The sequence below is a fragment of the Polyodon spathula genome, chromosome 16 (genome assembly GCF_017654505.1).
Source record: "Polyodon spathula isolate WHYD16114869_AA chromosome 16, ASM1765450v1, whole genome shotgun sequence".
NCBI classification, from domain to species: domain Eukaryota; kingdom Metazoa; phylum Chordata; class Actinopteri; order Acipenseriformes; family Polyodontidae; genus Polyodon; species Polyodon spathula.
The window spans coordinates 23,018,581-23,037,066 of NC_054549.1; the positions used below are offsets into that span (position 1 = coordinate 23,018,581).

The 18,486-nt window shown below is 38.6% G+C and overlaps 1 protein-coding gene across 1 annotated transcript in view; it reads right to left on the minus strand.

Moving 5' to 3' along the window:
- LOC121328396 (histone-lysine N-methyltransferase SUV39H1-like) overlaps positions 1-18,486 on the minus strand; it is a 29,066-nt gene extending 10,580 nt beyond the window's left edge. Inside the window, exons 1-3 of the mRNA XM_041273031.1 lie at positions 18,426-18,486; positions 10,980-11,125; positions 756-1,415 (exon numbers count right to left, since the gene is read on the minus strand). Coding sequence (XP_041128965.1) covers positions 756-1,415; positions 10,980-11,125; positions 18,426-18,444 — 825 coding nt within the window. The 5' untranslated portion in view covers positions 18,445-18,486. The remainder of the gene's footprint in view (positions 1-755; positions 1,416-10,979; positions 11,126-18,425) is intronic.

Consider the following 18,486-nt stretch of genomic DNA (forward strand, 5'->3'; position numbering starts at 1 on the left):
CCTGATTAAACAGCATTGCATTACTGCTTAGGACTGTTTTGCATAATTGTAAGCTGTGATCACTTGAATCTACATGTTAAATAACAACAAACAGCTTGGCAAGCTGTGTACAACCAGAGAAAGTGTGCATCTGAACTGCATTAAACCTGTGGTTTCTCTCAAGAATGAATCTGGAGGATATTCAACAATCTGTTTGCAAACAATCAGCTATAATGTTATATAGCTGGTGAATAAACAGTTTCTTTCTCCAGAAAAAGCCTAAATAAAAATAAAATAGCTGATTGAGCAGATTAAATTTGGATTGCTTCTAAAGGACATCCTTAATTATCCCCTTTGCAGGGGTTATAGTGGAGACTTGGGTTTGTATTGACAATGCCAAAAATGATGCATCACCCTATTAAAGTCATTTTGCTTCACAAAGTAAAATGAAACCTGCTGAATAAAGTCACATTAACATACTGAATTACATACCGCTTTGTAGTTTTCCCCCCATATACTTCTTGAAAAGCTGGCACAAAACCAAATTTGACATTTCAAAATCTAACATGAAATACTGTACTACTATTGTGGTTACAATATCATTTTGTAGTTTCTTTGATTACACAAAATCTAAATCATGTTCATGTAGTTTATCTTTTAATAATGTCTCAATCGTAAAATTCTAGGTGATGCTACACTGTTGGCCATCGCCGTAGACATCTTTGGATATTTCTACGCTTTTTTCAAGCACAAGGACCATCTCCTTTCGCTCTTACCTCTCCGACGTACTCCATGACAAAGCTGTTCTTCCTGATCTTCTCCATGGTCCGCACCCCCCACCCCCGGTCGTCGTCTGTCTTGAAGATGCTCATGTCGTACTGAATGCCCTTCTGCACCACGCGGTTCAGGCACTCGGGACCGCAGCGGCAGCGAGCGTTACACTCGTACACGGGCTGCCCTGCCTTCAGCCTCACCTGGCCCTTGTCGTTGTAGGCAAACCTGTGGAGCGAGGCCCCGGCGCAGCAGCCGTTCAGGGGCTCCTTGAAGCAGTCCTGGCACTCGCAGCCCACCGCCACCTCCGTCAGCACGATCCCCTCGCCCACTTTGTAGTTGTTAATGTAGGTGAAGTCCTTGGGGGGCCCGTCGAGGTCCACGTCATTCCGGACGCAGATCCGCCCCTTGTGCTGCCGCGTGGAGTTCAGGGAGGCCTCCCAGCGATCCAGCTGCTGCCGCTGCTTAGCTTTCTGCAGCATGAAATGCGCCAGGCTGTGGTCCAGCTTCTTCAGGCTGCGCCGTTGCTTGCGCCGCTGCAGCTCCCGCTCCAGGTCCAGGCGGAACTGCTTGAGGATCTTCAGGCACCTGAGGTTCTTGCGCGGCTCCCAGGTGTTCTGGGACTCCGGGTAGCCCTTCCATTTCACCAGGTAGAACTCCTGGTCCTGGAGGGAGAAACGAGCGGAGTGAGGAGCATGCAGCCATCTGTCTGTTTGAACAATGACGAGCTGATTAAGCCTATTACATTATGATTGCTTCTAAAGGAAGTCCTTAATTATCGCTATTGCAGGGGATATAGTACAGACTTGGGGATGAACAGCTATGGTCGAAAGTTTTGCATCAACCTATAGAACTAACTGATTTTGCTTCAAAAAGATGAATGAAACCTAGGTTAATATATTGAATTACACACTGCTTTTCCATATACTTAACGAAAAACTGACAAATTGAGAAAATGTGACATCGAACATGAAATACTGTACTAACATGGCTTCCAGTAGACTTTTGCAATATTATGTAGTTTCTCTGATTGCACGATGTAAATAAGTGATCTAAATTCACAGGACTAAAATCACCACAAAACAGGTGGTTTTGGAATTTTTACCGACATTGGTGAAATTTAGTCCTGGCGAACTGTCCATTTCTTTTTATGCCAGATCATTTTCAGAGATCCTCCGGATCTTTTTTTACAGTACATCAGTACAAATTTCAAACTCAGGCATCCTGTGTCTTTAGTCCCATGCTTATCACCATGTCAGAGTTATGTTACAATTGATACAGCATTTCTGGGGTATTCGCCTCAAAGCAACAACAGCGTTTGCAGTAAACCATAATATAATATTAAAACTGGTACAATTCGTCATGAGTATTTGACAGTAAACCAGTACTCTTGGTCATATTGTGAGCTGTTCAGGTGAATGGGGTGGACCTCACTTTTTTCACGCAGACTGAAGCACTGGTATATCTTTGTATATAAAGTTATTCTGGGAAAACTTCCATCTCATCTTAGTGCTCTGGTAATCACCAGGACTAATATTTACCAACTTAGATTCCAGTCAATATTACATTCTTCAATTCCCGAAATATGTACCAGGTTTGGGGAAAAAGGCTTTCAGTTATTCTGCCTCTTGGTCAGGGAACAACCTTCAAAAACACTTAAAACTATCTGATAATATATCATTACAAGATTTAAAAATCAGCTTGGAAATTTTATTTCTAATAAATGTACTCGTTTTAATTAATTTTAAAGTTGCAAATAATCCAATGAAATGCACTGATTAATTATTTTTTTAATGGTATTATTATTTTTGAAATGTTAATCTGTGGAGTTTTGTGTGTGTGATTGTTCTTGTATTGCTGCTTTCCTGGTCTAGTCTCTCTTGAAAAAGAGATTTTGAATCTCAATGTGACTTCCTGGTTAATAACTAAACTGGGCCGTGTGAAAAAATAACACATCACTGTCGACTTAAATGAATGTTTTTAACGGCATATTTGAACATATGTATCAAAATACACATCACTGAAAGTACAAAACGGTTATTCTAGCATTTAGAAAAGAAGGTACAACTAAATTAGTTATTGACATCCTGCTCGCCGTTTACAAATCACACACAAAAGCACCTTCTCTGGCCTCTACATCGCATTTCATTTTGAATTTACTAATCCACGTCCTGGAGGTTATTGACATCCTCTGCTTTTGTCCTACTCCTAGGACATCTGGTTTTCAGCTCAGTGCAAATCATGCTTTAGTCCTAACATTCTAGGTAACGCTAAACTTTTGGCCATAGCTGTGCGCTCAGTATGCATTGCACTGAAGGTACAGTGGGGTCAGTCCAGCTCAAGTGGACCAAACTGAACCTCAGTGAATTGTCAATTTTTTTTTTTTTTTTTTTGTTGGAAAGTTCATAAAATGTTACTTTTGTAGGTCATCCCATCTGTGGAAAATGAGGCCAAACATAAGTCAGTTTACTTGAATTGCCCAGTTCTTCCTTTCTATGCATCAGGCATAAGAACATAAGAAAATATACAAGTCCTAAGGACTAATACCTTTTGAACTTGCTAGCCCTTATGTAAACCTATTAGTCCTTATGTGAAGTTCCTGGTCGGAATCAGAAATATTAGGCTTCAATTTCATTTTCATAAATAAACAAAATTTAGAATTTTTTATTGGATTAAAAAACAAACAAACAAACAAACAAACAAACAAACAAACAAAAACAGGATACAATAAACATTAATGCTCATTCCCAGATGATTGGGTTTCTACATCTGCCTTCCCCACATTCCGAACCCCACTAAAGTCTGTGTGGACAGCACTGTTGACAGCATACTTCACATAGCATACCAGTGCCTCGGTAATGGAACTGTCAGAATGTGTACAGGTTCTCCCCACATTTAATCCTTTTGCCTCATCCAGGTCACACCTCCATTCAAAATCAGAATACGAAGGTGGATGCTTTGCAAGGGAGTTAGCTTTTGATGTGCATTGTTTGGCAGGCTTTGCCTTCATTCGTTTCAGTTACAAGGATTAATTTTTAATGCGCTTTAAAAACTAGACGACCCACTCTGGCTTTTGTCTTGCTGGACACAAACCTTGCAGCATCGTAATACAAGACCATAGCACAGCTCACTGGAGTTCGCAGAGAGGTTCTTGAATGAAGAATAAAGTGTTTGTGGATGAACCACATATGAAGAAAACAGTTGCGATTGAATGACCCCGTTTGAATAAATGCATGCTTGCGGGGTTGAGAAAGTCGTCTCACAAATATGGAAGTTTTGCCATTTTGTTTTACTTAGCATTTTTAAACAAGCAATTTTACACATCCAAAAAAATGCAAACATTTGCGATGTGCCAAGACATGTTGACACCGTCTAGGCAGAAGAAATCAGGGTAGAGCAGTTCAGCAAGCATGAAAACGACAAACAAAGGATTTAGAATGACTTCAGGCAAAATAGCTCATTTTGGCATAGACTTAAGAAACACATATATGACAATATATCTAGAAATACAAAAAGAAAAGACTACTAGTCAGAAGGTATGTCACTGAATTTATTAAATTTTGTATTTCTAAATTCAGCACTATTGAATTATGGGTATTGCATGAAGTGGTAACGGTTTGCATTGGGTTACCAAGTCATAGCAGTGACATCAGCAACTCAATTTCACATGCACATTAATTGACAATAAATTGATGCATCAACAACATTTAATTATTCAAAATCCAGAACAAAAAAATGTAGCTTATCATCAGTAGATCCAGTAACTAAAACATCTGCTGTGCATAATAGTTAAAACAGAAAGGGCACAACTTACATCCAAAATGAGAACACTTCCGATTTAAAAAAAAAAAAAAAAGAGCCCTGTGTTTTTCACAAATACGAAACAAAACGAAATGAAACATATAAAACGAAATCTAACGAAAAAGACATTTTTCAACTGGGAGGTTTATACAAAAAATACTTGAAATAAATATTGCAATCGTAGTTGTCAAAGCTCAGCCGTTCCCACAGACGCGGTCTGGAGGGAAACCGAAGCTCTGACTAGCACTTACCAGATATATAATTTGAAGCGAGTCATTTGGGAATTAACCCTTTGCCGTCCTACGTCAGACCAGGTCCGACATTACAATTTCCCCTTTTCAGTCCGATGTCGGACCCTGTCAGACATCATCAAAAAGACGTCAAGCACAGGTTTTTAGTCGTTTTTTCTCCCAAAAAAGCCAAGAAAACCTTTCAATGGCCGGTGAGACCGACAGAAGCAGAAAAAAAAAGGGGGCGTATCTCATAGCCCAATGCACTAAAGATAACACGGACAGCTGCTTCTGCATACCGCCCTAAAAGAATATCACAGACATTTGCAGAGCTTTTATAGTAATAAAATAATGACTTGGATCACATTATTGAGGAGTTTGGTGATAAAATGAGTGATCAGGAGAGGATTTATCAGTATAATACAGCGAACAAGTGGTGTGGCTTGGCTGGAGATACAGTACTGAGTGTCCTTTTGCCATACAGTGCCTTTTAAACCTGTTGTACTCAAAAAAAAAAAATAATAATTTAAATGGCATGTGTAAAATAAACAGCGCGTGTGAAAATAAATTGGACCTGACGCACCTGACAAGCGCTGCATAAATGGACCTGCAAAGGTTTAAAACTGTGATTCTAAAATGCCTAAACCGCACATAACAATTAAACAACGTTGCAAAGAATTTCTCATGACTTCTCTTGGCTAGCTGTTAAATCTACGGGAGATAGCCACTCTGGCATCAGTGGGTACAAATGTTGCAAGAATGAATTGTGAACGTGCCACTGTTGACAGAAGTGTAAATACATTATTTTGTGTTGTGGTGAATGAAACTAAGCGACAGTGTGAAAGATTCAGTTAAAATTAACTTTGACGGCTCTGAAGATATTATTGACATGCCGTTTGGGCTCAGGTGTCAGAATGCCAGCTTATCCAATACCGTGATTTCTTGTCTCATGTACCCTGTGGTTTCCATTGACTAAACACTCGTACCTCCCCCCACCTCCCCTCCCAAGTATTCACTGACTAAGTGACAAACAAACCATCAAAAACTAAAATGCAGCGCTCTGTGTATGCTTGCGTTTAATTCTTAACTTGAATATATGTGCAAGATTGAAGCTCTTTACGAACACATGTGTAAAATATCCAAATTTGTAGTAACCTGCGTTTTGAGTTAATGCTGAATTGTACAACTTTCTGAAAAAAGCCATTTTTTGTGTTTGTTGATTTAATATCCTTCATGCTGATTGGATTTCCATTGTGCAGTAATTCAAGTATTTTTGTATTTTATCTTATTGTATTTTTATAGAGAGCATGGACAGTATTTACTATAAACAGGAAGTTAATTAAAAACAGTGGGGGACTTCACATACGTTACCGTTAGTGTCGCTAATGAGAAATTTTGTGCAAAAAAAAAAAAAAATAGATACATAGTTAAAATACGATGTATACTTTGTTTTTATTTATAGACATCCATCTATGAGTTATTTTATGTGTATCTGCACTAACAAAATAAAACATTGTTAGTGGATAAAACAAAACATGTGAAAAATAAATTATAAAAAACACACATGCCTCTCCCTCTCATCAATTCACCAATGTGTAATCGAAGCTCTGGTAATTCAAGGATCAATAAATCGATTGATTAACTGCTGCATCTCAACTAAAGGATGTTTGACTGTGAATCACTGCAATCCTTTTTTGTGATCAAATGTTTATTGTTTTTTCACAGAACAGACAGACAAACAAACAAAAGAAAAAACAATATTACATAATATACTATATTCCCCCTCCCTCCCTCCTTTCCCTAGCGGTCACCCTCATCGCTCCCTGGACCTCTTGCAAATAAAATTGACACAGACACTAGCTGATAGATAATGCATCCCAAGAGTCACACAGTTTATCCACTGCAATGACAATCAGACTTCAGACAGTAGTTTAGAAATCTGGAAAGGAGCTGCAGCTAACATAACTAAAGTGGTGTTTTTTGTTCTGGCGGTAGATAGTTGTAGCATGACTATGTCTGTGAAATATGACATCCATTTCCAAATAGGTAGTCTATGAGGAGGGAGCCAGTGCTGTACTATCAGTTTCTTTGATGCTGTTAAACTAGCAAGCTAAATTTTCTGCTGGCGCTCCAGTAACTGAAGTTTTGTTCATTAAGTAATAGTACAACCAGATCTAATGGTATGTCTCTCTCAGTTATTCCAGACAGTATAGATATCACCTGGCTCCAAAAGGAGTTAACTTCTGGACATTCCTAGATCATGTGCATTAGCGTGCCAGGTGTGTTAAGACTACAGAGTTTACACAGGGAGTCTGAGGTGATTTCCACAAGGTATCTCTTACGAGCAGTCCAGTATGACCTGTGACATAATTTGAAATGAATTAGTTGGCGATTGGGGTTTTTCGATGCATTAAATATATTGTCCCAGACTGCATTCCCATCAATTAGCCCATCATCTAAGGCTAGATCTTTCACCGATAATTTGACAATGGCAGTGGGTTATATGAAGCTTTTAGTAGATGCAAGTGTACAGTTGAAACTAGCCCTTTAGAGGAATCACCTGAGACCCAATCCACTATAGGATGTAATGCAAGTTCCGATCCCCAGGGAACCCCATATGCACGTAAACAGAACACAGTCTAAGATAAGAAAAAGGATGATCCTGGTAGTTTAAAAGTGTGAACTCAATTCCTGGAAATTAATAAGCCCGTCCTTATTGCATATGACCTTAAGAATGTTAATGCCTTTTCTAAACCAGGAGTCGAGAGCAAAGGGTTGGTTACCTGACCGAAGAGCACTATTATGCCAGACAAGTGAATCTTGGTGCCATTTAATATTATACTTCATGTGTTTTTCTATTGCCCTGAAATTAGTTATAGTATTAGCAATGATAGGATCATAATGTAGAGCACATTTTTTGTTTTTAAGACCTGTAAATAAGAGATCTTGTAGTCTTATGGGAGACACTAGTGCCTCTTCAATCTCTCACCAGGACACAGCAGACAGTGGATTTAACCATACCCTGAGGGAGCACAACTGGAAAGCCCAGAGGTATAACTTCAAATTAGGGACAGCTAAGCATCCATCTACTTTTGTGCGCTGTAGTATATTTAACTTGATTTGTGATTCCTTGCCATTCCACAAGAAGTTCCTTAATAAAGAGTCCATTTTAGTCCAACAATACATAAATGGAGGGTGTGGAATCATGGCACTAATAAAATTAACTCAAGGAAGAACATTAATTTTGACTGTAGCAATCCGGGCTTGTAGGGAGGCGGGCATCACTGTCCACCTCTCTATATCTCCCTTCACCTCCCTTAGTACTTTGTGATAATTATTTTTAACAATGGATTGAAGGGATGGTTGTATATCAATGCCTACGAATCTAAATTGTTTTTTAATTGGAATGATGGAGGGTAAGAAGACCCTACCTGCTATTGCGTTGAGAGGCATCAGGGCCGACTTTGCCAAATTAATTTTATAGCCCGAGAAGTCACTAAATTCACTGAAAGTTGTTAATTTTTGGAATAGAATTCTGAATATCTGCAATATACAAAAGAATATCCTCTGCATACGCTGATATAGCATGGTTGGAAGACTTCAATTTGATGGGAGGCACTATAGCGTTCTGTCTAATGTTCTGCGCTAGTGGTTCAAGCGAAAGAGCAAACAGCATAGGTGATAAACTGGCAAGGATGCCCTTTCCCCTCAAAATCTTAAAGGGTTCGGGATGTAAACCACCAGTAGAGACCATAGCAGAAGGATTGGCATACATTGCACGAACCATATTGATAAAACTTTCACCCAAACCAAATCTCTCTAATACCAGCTAAAGGAAGTTCCATTCAAGTCTACCAAATGCCTTCTCCGCATCTAATTATAGGATTATTTCGATCTTTTGCTCCATGTATTATATGTAGTAGGCAGCAGACGTTGTCTGCAGCAAAGCGCCCCTTAATAAAGCCAGACTGATCATGGTGACTAAGTTTCCCAACACAGTTTGTAAAATGTAAGGCTAAAATTCTAGAATACAGCTTCATGTTTGAGTTAATTAATGAAATTGGACGATAGTTGGCACATTCAGTGGGATCTTTCTCTTTTTTAGGAATTAAAGAAATTAAAGCCATGTTAAATCACGGTGAAAATCACCTTTCTTGACTGCTGCGTTTATCACGTAAAGCCTAATTGGGCCAAGTATGTCCCAAAATAACAGCAGCAGCTCTGGGGGGATGCCATCAAGTCCTGGAGTTTTACCTTTTTTAGTAGTCACTAGTGCTGCTTTAAGCTCATCAATAGAGATGGGTCTGCCTAATTCCACTGCCTCTATCTCAGATAGTCTGGGAAGATTTAGGTTTTGCAGGAAGTCAGTGCAAGCCTCCTTATCTAGGGTGGAGCTGGAATTACACAAATTATAAAAACAGGAGTGAAAGGTTTCACTAATCTCTTTGGGGTCGCAGATTAGACCTTTTGAAGGTGAGCGGATTGTTTCAATAGATGCACGAGATTGACTTTCTTTTAATTTTAGTGTAAGTAATCAGCTGGGTTTACTGCCTTGAAAGTAGTATTTTTGTCTAACTATGCATAACAAATTCTGCCCTTCTTCGTAAAAGATCATTAAGTTGTACCCTGGCAGCTCGCAGTTTTTCTTCATTAGTTTGGGTATAGTTACTTTTTTGAGCATTTTCAAGCCACAAGCATCGTTTTTCTAGGTCACTAATTTGTTTTAATCTTGATATTTTAACGTGAGAAGCAAATGAGGAAGTGTTGTCTCCTACGAAGCCTTTGGTAGCTTCCCATACTATAGCGGGTCGTTCACTGAGGGACTATTAATTTCCAAAATCTCCACTAACTTAGTTTTAAATTGTGAAACGAATTCTGGGTTTTCTAATAAAGTTACACTAAATTGCCAGCGTGATGATTTTTGCATTGTAGTACGAAACTAAAATTCACACCGTATAGGGTTGTGGTCCGAGATAATCGCAGGAAGCACTGTTATTGTATTGGCAAATTTAAATAACTCAGGAGAAGACATAATATAGTCGATTCTTGAGTGCATTTTATGCCGTGATGAAAAACCGGGGGGTGGGGTGGGTTGTTCACGCTTGGAACTAAGCCCACTCATTTTGCTCATGGGCCCACCCAGTTATGGAGAGACTGACAATTAAAAACAGTTCATGCCAAACCGTATCAGAATGTAATCCACTGCGGTGAGTCTAGCTCATCCTCGTGGTTCAAAAAATATATCCGTCCCACCCATCTCAGTACCTTTGTCATGGTTATGAAAAAAAGTTTGCTGATTGGGCAGCTGAGACCTTGCGTCTTCGATAGTGTAGTATCGAAATTAAGCGTGTCGGCAACAAACATACAGGAACTTTTTTTTATTGCAAGGCACGCAAGCAACCAGCTTTAGTTATTTATACTGTATAAATGGGTAATTGTATGTACAAAATAATGTGATATCTTGTAACAACTGTAAGTCGCCCAGGATAAGGGTGTCTGCTAAGAAATATAATAATACAGAACATTTGGCCAACTATGCAGTAAACCGGAGCTATATTTGTGTCTTACACTTTAGCTATGTCCCGACAAATTTTGTAAAAAGAAAACGAACTGGCGATCAACAAATGCACCAGTAATGTAAGTACCTACATTTAATTTTATCAATTTGAATTCAGTTGACTGATGCAGCTGAGATGTATGTTATGCTCAACTCATGCCTCTATTCCTGCTTTGTTTTTGTTCCCTTTTCTAAAGCTCAAAGGGAAGTAATGACATTCACTTTTAGTCACTGTATGAGAGCTTTTTAAATTTAAGCTCACTTTGGGTAGTCGAATACATGTTTGAGAACTTTTTGACCATTTTCTTTATGTGTGGTAGTGACTTGTAGCTCGCTAACGTTACAGAATTTGTTTTCATAGAGTGTGCGTTCTTGGAGAATATACCAGTTTTAAGAGATTGTATAGTATCTCTGCTTTCTCGAAGCAAAGTATTCACCCCTTCTATCGCACTGCTAACGGCATTAGAGATCATCAACTCGAGGGCTCCGTGTTGTTTAGCCAGCGCTTGGGAAATGGTATCAGCAAAATAGGCCTCTGAAGGAGCTTGAGACGATGGTTTGAAACGTTTCCCAGATGGGGTCTTTTAAGAACCGGACGAGCACCGATAGGCCGAATGGCCTCGTTTGCAAGCTTGACTCACCCCCTTTTTCTTGTAGTCGCACAAGTACTCCACCTCAAAGTGATTGAGGTTCTTCTTACTGATGCCCAGGTCTCTACACGCCACTCTCTCCAAGCGGCACAGGTGCTGCAGTTGACTCCGGGAGGATTTGCACACCACGCGGCATCCTGCACACAGAAACACACAGGGTTACACTGGAGGCACAGCTTAGGAGAGCCATGCAATATATTGCTGGTCTGCTGTTCATCATGGACTTTGGCCACCAAGACAGACTGAAAGAATCTATTTAGACTGGAACAAAAAAGAATCAGACGTGCCGTCTTTAAAATCTTAAAAGGACAGTTAACCCAAACCTTAGCGCTGTACTGAAACCAGTACCGGACACATTTGGAAATTGTGAAGACAGACTTAGAACAGGATGGAAGGAGACACTTCTTCACACGTGGTGAGGGTATGGAATGGGCTACCTAGTCATGTTGTTGATGTTGAATCACTGGGATCCTTTAAGGACTTGACAAAGTTTTGAGATTAAATCAGTTACTAAGAACCGGAAGAGCTTTGATAGGCTTTATGTTGATCTAAATGCAGGTTTTATATACTCCCGGACTTCAAATTGATGCAGAACCAATTAAATTGCTGGTGTAGCAACTGTTTTTATCTGAGTGCAAAAGCCATCTGCTGCTAGGATAGGGAGAGCGTATCTGAAGCATGTAAAGGGAGATTCTAAGATTGAGTTGAACGCACATAAGAATGATATTTTGTTTAACATCATGTAAACAGAGAAACTACAAAATGATTCCGCAAAAAAGTCTACCGGAAGCCATAATACTAGTACAGTATTTCATGTTAGAGTTTGAGATGTTATAAAAGTGAAACAGTCAAAAAAGTAATTCATATAACTTTTGAAGTTTCACAATACATTAAGTAATTCTGACAGGACTAAAATTTTTAAAAAAGGAAATACGATAATCTAGTGACACTAGAATCAAAATTAGTGTTAAAGTGTCTAACTATATGATATTAGCAAGATCAAGTTCAAACAAAATAATGACTACGATAATAATAATATTATTATTATTATTACTGAAGTTCTTATTAATCTTAGCTTCAAGATCTGCTCACCCATATGTCCCTGGCATGTTCTATTTCTGGATTAATATTGTTGCTCCTTTATAGTTTTACATTATTTATGTTTGAACCAACTGCTAAATCAGAGTCAGTTTATTACTCACTTTAAGGCATTTCAAATTACACAGTTTATTTTCTTATCAGTTTCTTTTAAACAAGTGTTATCTTATTAATAACTTAAAATTGTCTAAATAAAACAAAGCACTCATTGAGTAACAGTTATAGTCTCCTAAACTGTGTGTGTAATAATAATAAATCTTTATTTTTATATAGCACCTTTTATAGTGGACCACCAACACACAGTGCTTTACAAGATATGTGAACTACTTTTTTGCATTTGTTTTAAAAGTAAAAGTTCATATTTGTGTGGATTTTTGCTTCCAAATGTATCTAAAAGCAGCAAGGCAAAAATAAGTGTGCACGTTTTATAAACACCAACAAAAAAATCTTAGGTTGATTTACGTCAGTATTTTGAAATGACCTGCACTGTTACTTAATATTATATCGGTATCGGCCAGTATGGTTGGGTCATCACCGGTACACCCCTACTTTATGTCACTGATAACTCTGTGATCCATTAATAATAACCATGTGGCTTCCAATACAGAATGTTTTATCTACAGCTGTTGTATAGATAGTTTCTTACCAAAAAGATCAAATAAGTAGCCTTTACTTCAACAAATAAAGTATTGTGAACAGTGTACCCCATGAAACAGACTGAAAACACCACACACATATATATATATATATATATATATATATATATATATATATATATATATATATATATATTATATACACACCCACACACACACACAGGAACATCGCATATCCGACTGTCACATATCCGCCCTGATCAATTAAACACCTCACTAAATAAATAAATATTAAAAATAGGCAATAGAAAGGAAACAGAAAGAAAGCCTTCTAGCAATCAGCCTTTTAATGCGTTCCCCTTTGAGAGAAACGGACTGTGTGCATGTAGCAGTGACGTTTCAATGCACCAGTCGAGAAAGCTTTTTTTTTTGTGCAATGTTTTTATATCACGAAGCGCACGGTTGCAGATATTGGCAGCGTGTTGTTGTAGCTTTTAAATGAATTTGAATTAAACAAAGCAAGCATCATAAACGCAATGCTTACCGGCCGTTTGTTTAAAACAGCCATAGCAATAGTCAAACCGAGCTGCTTATCGACTGCTGGCAACAGCAAGAAAGAGAGCAAAGCTGAAAATGACTAAGGGCATTGAGAGTAAGAAATTAAAACTTTTAATTAGAACAGTGGTTTTGTGTTTCTACCTAGCAACAGGACCCGAATGCCGTAGAACATGAACAAATAAATTGGCTTGTTGACAGTTGAGACATAACCATGGCTGTAGTAGTCCCACTGTGGCACTGGTAGAGCAGTTTATTAGACACACTAGCGCAAACGTCACACCGGTGTATTGGTCGCTCCTCCTTTTAAGGGCCCTGCCAAAATGCCTAGAAAATCAACTTATTCATCGTTTTTTACGGTAGTTTCTAACCCTGGGAATGGGTGGACGGTGCTCAGAATTTAAATTATTAGTGTTAGCATATACTATATGTGTTTCAAACATATTCTACCACAGCACTTCTCTTACACTGTCTTGTACACCAGGTATTTACTGAAGCACTACAACCGCTACAGGTACCCCTCCCCACCCCACCTAGTGCTTTAGGACAATATACCCTGTTCCATACATGGTAGTGGCACCATTTGGAGTTGCTACGTTTAATGATTTGGTAGTGGATTTTAAAACAACAACTTTTGATTACGTAATATGTAGAAAACAGAAAATACTGATTAGAGGAAAAACCTCAAAATGGAGAGAGGTAACCAGTGGTGTACATTAATGCCTTAGATTCTGGTATAGTAAGCAAACTTGTTAAATTTGCAGACACAAAAATTGGAGGAGTGGCAAACACTGTTGCAGCAGCAAAGGTCATTCAAAATGATTTAGACAGCATTCAGAACTAGGCAGACATGGCAAATGTTTTTAATAGAGAAAAGTGTTCATTTAATAGAGAAAAGTGTAAGGTACTGCACGCAGGCAACAAAAATGTGCATTATAAATATCATATGAGAGATTCTGAAATTGAAGAAGAAATCTATGAAAAAGACCTAGGAGTTTATGTTGACTTGAATTTAAATCAAGGGAAGTAATGTTAAAACTGTACAATGCATTAGTAAGACCTCATCTTGAATACTGTGCTCAGTTCTGGTCACCTCGCTACAAAAAGGATATTGCTGCCTAGAAAGAGTGCAAAGAAGAGAGACCAGAATTTTTCTGGATTTAAAAGGCATGTCATATGCAGACAGGCTAAAAGAATTTAATCTGTTCAGTCTTGAACAAAGAAGACTACGCGGCGACCTAATTCAAGTATTCAAAATTCTAAAAGGTATTGACAATGTTGACCCAAGGGGCTTTTTCAACCTGAAAAAAGAAAGAAGGACCAGGGGTCACAAATGGAGATTAGATAAATGGGCATTCAGAACAGAAAATAGGAGGCACTTTGTTACACAGAGAATTGAGGGTCTGGAACCAACTCCCCAGTAATGTTGTTGAAGCTGTCACCCTGGGATCCTTCAAGAAGCTGCTTGATGAGATTCTGGGCTCAATAAGCTACTAACAACCAAATGAGCAAGATGGGCCGACTGGCCTATACTCATTTATAAACTTTCCTATGTTCTTATTCAAATCAAAAGACCAAAACTTTTGCATGTGATTCTGGCGAATGAATCTTCAAACCTTCGAACACAGCAAGCAGGTGGTACTTCAGAACGGTTTTAAATAAACTTCCATTCACAAGTCCTTCATTTTTAGTACTTTGCTCCATAATGAAGTTATATGACTAACTTTCTATGCAAACGCTGACTGCACTCATCGTTTACGTATATTAAAATGGTGGCGCAGGGAATTAATTACGGTATGCTAAGAGGGTCAAGACAGAGGAGTGCAATTAACGCCCGTTAAACAATTTAATCTCCAAAGAATGAACCTGTTAATTGCAGACGTTAACTGCGATTAATTGACAGACCTAAATTCAACATGTTAACGTAACATTATTCAGCAGGTTGCATTCAACTTCAGGAAGCAAAATTAGTTCATTCTATAGGGTGATGCAAAACTTTTGACCACAGTTGTATATGGAAATTTTGCCTAGAAGCATGACACCCAAAAGTACGATGGAAGTTATTTCACCATCAAATGGAACTAACTAAATTTGCAGAAATGATCTTGTATTTTTCCGCCCCACCCCTACATTGGCCCACTTGAGCAACGGTGCTAACTTCAAGATCATTGTTCTTACTTTGCATCCATTGGTTAATCTTAGCGCCAACTTACATAATCTTTTAATATTCATCATATTTCATAAAGCTAAACAGCATGCCGAAGACTGAAGATGGCACTCACATTAAAACAGTGGAAGCAAGCAGGACAAATTATCTTAAAGTTAGGAAAATGTACACAAGTGGATGTTGTAGGACTCGATACCCATAGAAACAAGAAGGATGCTGCAATAAACAAGTTAATTTCTGCAAATAAACCCTATGGTAAGTCCATTAAAGGTGATACAACTCCCACTGGAAATATTTCATTTTTGGCTGTCGCTTGTAGGCAGCATCCCATATTACAGCCTCTTGTTCTTAATTTGTTAACACAGGTTCACATAATTGGTACGCAGGCGGGCCAATAAAGAAAAATGTAGGCTTCCATATTGTTTTTAGGACACGAAGGCAAACCGTCAGTAGTTTTAACAGGAAAGCATTTTTCATAAAGGCAGCGAGGGAGGGTGCATGCTTGCAAGGTGAGCCATACAGCTACCATTTTTTAAATGGGCACTTGAAACAACCAATGAGAGCAGAGATCTCTATTAAGCCGGCCATTCAGAGAAGAGGGATGCAGTTACGGAGTGGCGTTATGCAGGCCCGCTCACGATTCGCTTAACAAACTAAGCGGGAATGAGAGGAGGTGTCGATGTTTGAAAGCTGCTACATTTAAATGTAAGTTTAAAAAAATACATTTACTTAAAATAATATACATTTTCGCCCTTAGTTATATCCTTATATAAATACCGTTGTGTCATCAAACAGCACTCAAACCGACAAAGTGTTCAAGTTTTTGCTTTTTAATTCACAGGGTGGGAATATAGTGGAAGGATATTTAAATAAATAGAGAATGCGTGATGATTTGTTCATTGTCATACCCAGCAATCCAGACTCCTACTTAAACATTCAGAAAGTATTGTTGTGGTCTCTGGCATGGCCATCCCAATTGTTTGTCTTGTCGATGGAGGAGGTGGAACTAGACAGCGACTTGGACGAGGACCCCAAATTTTGGAGCATACCAAACCTTTTCTCCTGTTACTTGCATGAGAACGATAAAAGTTATGTGAACCCCTGTCTATTAATCATTTTGCTACCCGCTACATGTTAATTGCAACAGAACAGTGCCATGCAAGTACCGCTAAACTTGATATCAGAGTTGGCACAAGCAATGGCAAATGTGAGCTTTTTTTAATGTCCCTGTAGCAACATGCCTCAAACCCTCAGGGGTGAGGGAACAGTTCAGTCTCCATGCCTCAAGCACCCTTGCTGTTAGGGGGTGAGGGAGCAGTTGAGTCTCCATGTCTCACACCTGGACTGGAGGGCGCACCCATCCTCTCTATTTACCCATTCTCTACTTGTTAGGTGCATTTGTGTAATTTCAAAAGGTATCCCCAATACTGTACTATAGTATTAGAATTAACCAAGGAAGTATATTTGTGATGAAGAACACGTCTGAATTATTCAGGTAAAAATAATGGAAGATTACCTCTACAAAATGACCTCGGCATAGTGAAACCTACATCGTGCGCCAAACCTAACAAGCGAGCTACTGGTACATTAACTTAACACAACAAAGCATGCAACACCATCCACGTTTTAAGTAATAGAAGATGTGGTACTATAGTATAGATTACACAAAATAAATGAAGCACGTGGCGTTTTTGACATTAATCAGCATGCAACACATAGCACAGGATTATGAGAGTAGTGTGAGTTTTGTATGACAAGCAAGCTGAAACCCCGAACGCTTCTCAAATTAACCACCGTGACCGCACATTTTGACATGAAAATAGATACATTTGCAGTTTGTAGTACACTCTAAACCGTACCCAGTTAAAAAAAAAAAAAAGTGCTTTATATATTAAATAAATAAAAAATAATACAGACGACAATTGAAGTTGGCGTTCCGAACCAAATGCCAACTAAAGCAAGGCAGAGATGTTAATTTTACAAGCTGTGCTAACACCGAGGCATATGATGCCAGTGCCTGCACAAAACACATTCTCAATATAACGACCCATTTCACTTTCTCTAAACTTAATCAATATTACAACAGAAGCGTTTCTCTTTCTTCAGCCCTGATGGTGTTGAACTAGCAGCAGCAGTCTTTTTCTTTTTTGGGGGGGGGGGGGGGGTGCTTCTTACTGGCAGTTGAATTTGTACTCGAATGGGAAACCACAAACAGATTGCCGCCAGGAGAGGTTTTATTGATTCTAATCACTCCGTTAAATTATGATATCGACACACTGTACTCTGACTGCTCTTCATTACTGTCAGCACATTATACAGCAGGGCGGTAGTACAGGAGATTACTTATACTACCGGCATATCGTGAGTAGGCAGTCTACAGCACACACTTGTACGAATGGCTGCTACTAGCAATTAATACGTTATATAAATACGTTATATTAATATTATATGTATATATTCACACACACACACACACACACACACACACACACACACACACTATATATATATATATATATATATATATATACACACACACATATATATATATATATATATATAAAGACTCGCTTATTAATATCACATCTGCTTGCTACATACACATTTTCCACACCAAAATACAACAGTGCACATTTAAAAGATTACAGTTCCATTTTGACACACTGCACAACAATCCCTGTGATGACCAGTCAATCAGACACCCACAGCACAGCCAACAAAGGCAGTTTAAACAATCCAAATATTTAATACGGGAATAATAATATAGTAATCACATAAATGACAATGGAAAGCGGCAGGAAATCCCTTCATCAGTGCAAGTCTGTTACTTTGTTCCTAAACTAATGTGTCGATTCATAAACACAGTTGAAAGACTGTCCCTGTACTGACCAGCGTTTACTACGCCGTTTTAATAAAAGTTTCGACTGTGTTTGGACTGCACTCCGAACTTGTTTAAAAGGCGATTCTCGCCTACAACCCCGTCCCAAAATATGTGGTTGATGAAACGAAAACAGGTCTTACCGTTTAAATTTTCCGCCATCTTCTACACCGCCGCCAAAACTGCCAGCTCGAGTTGAGAGGT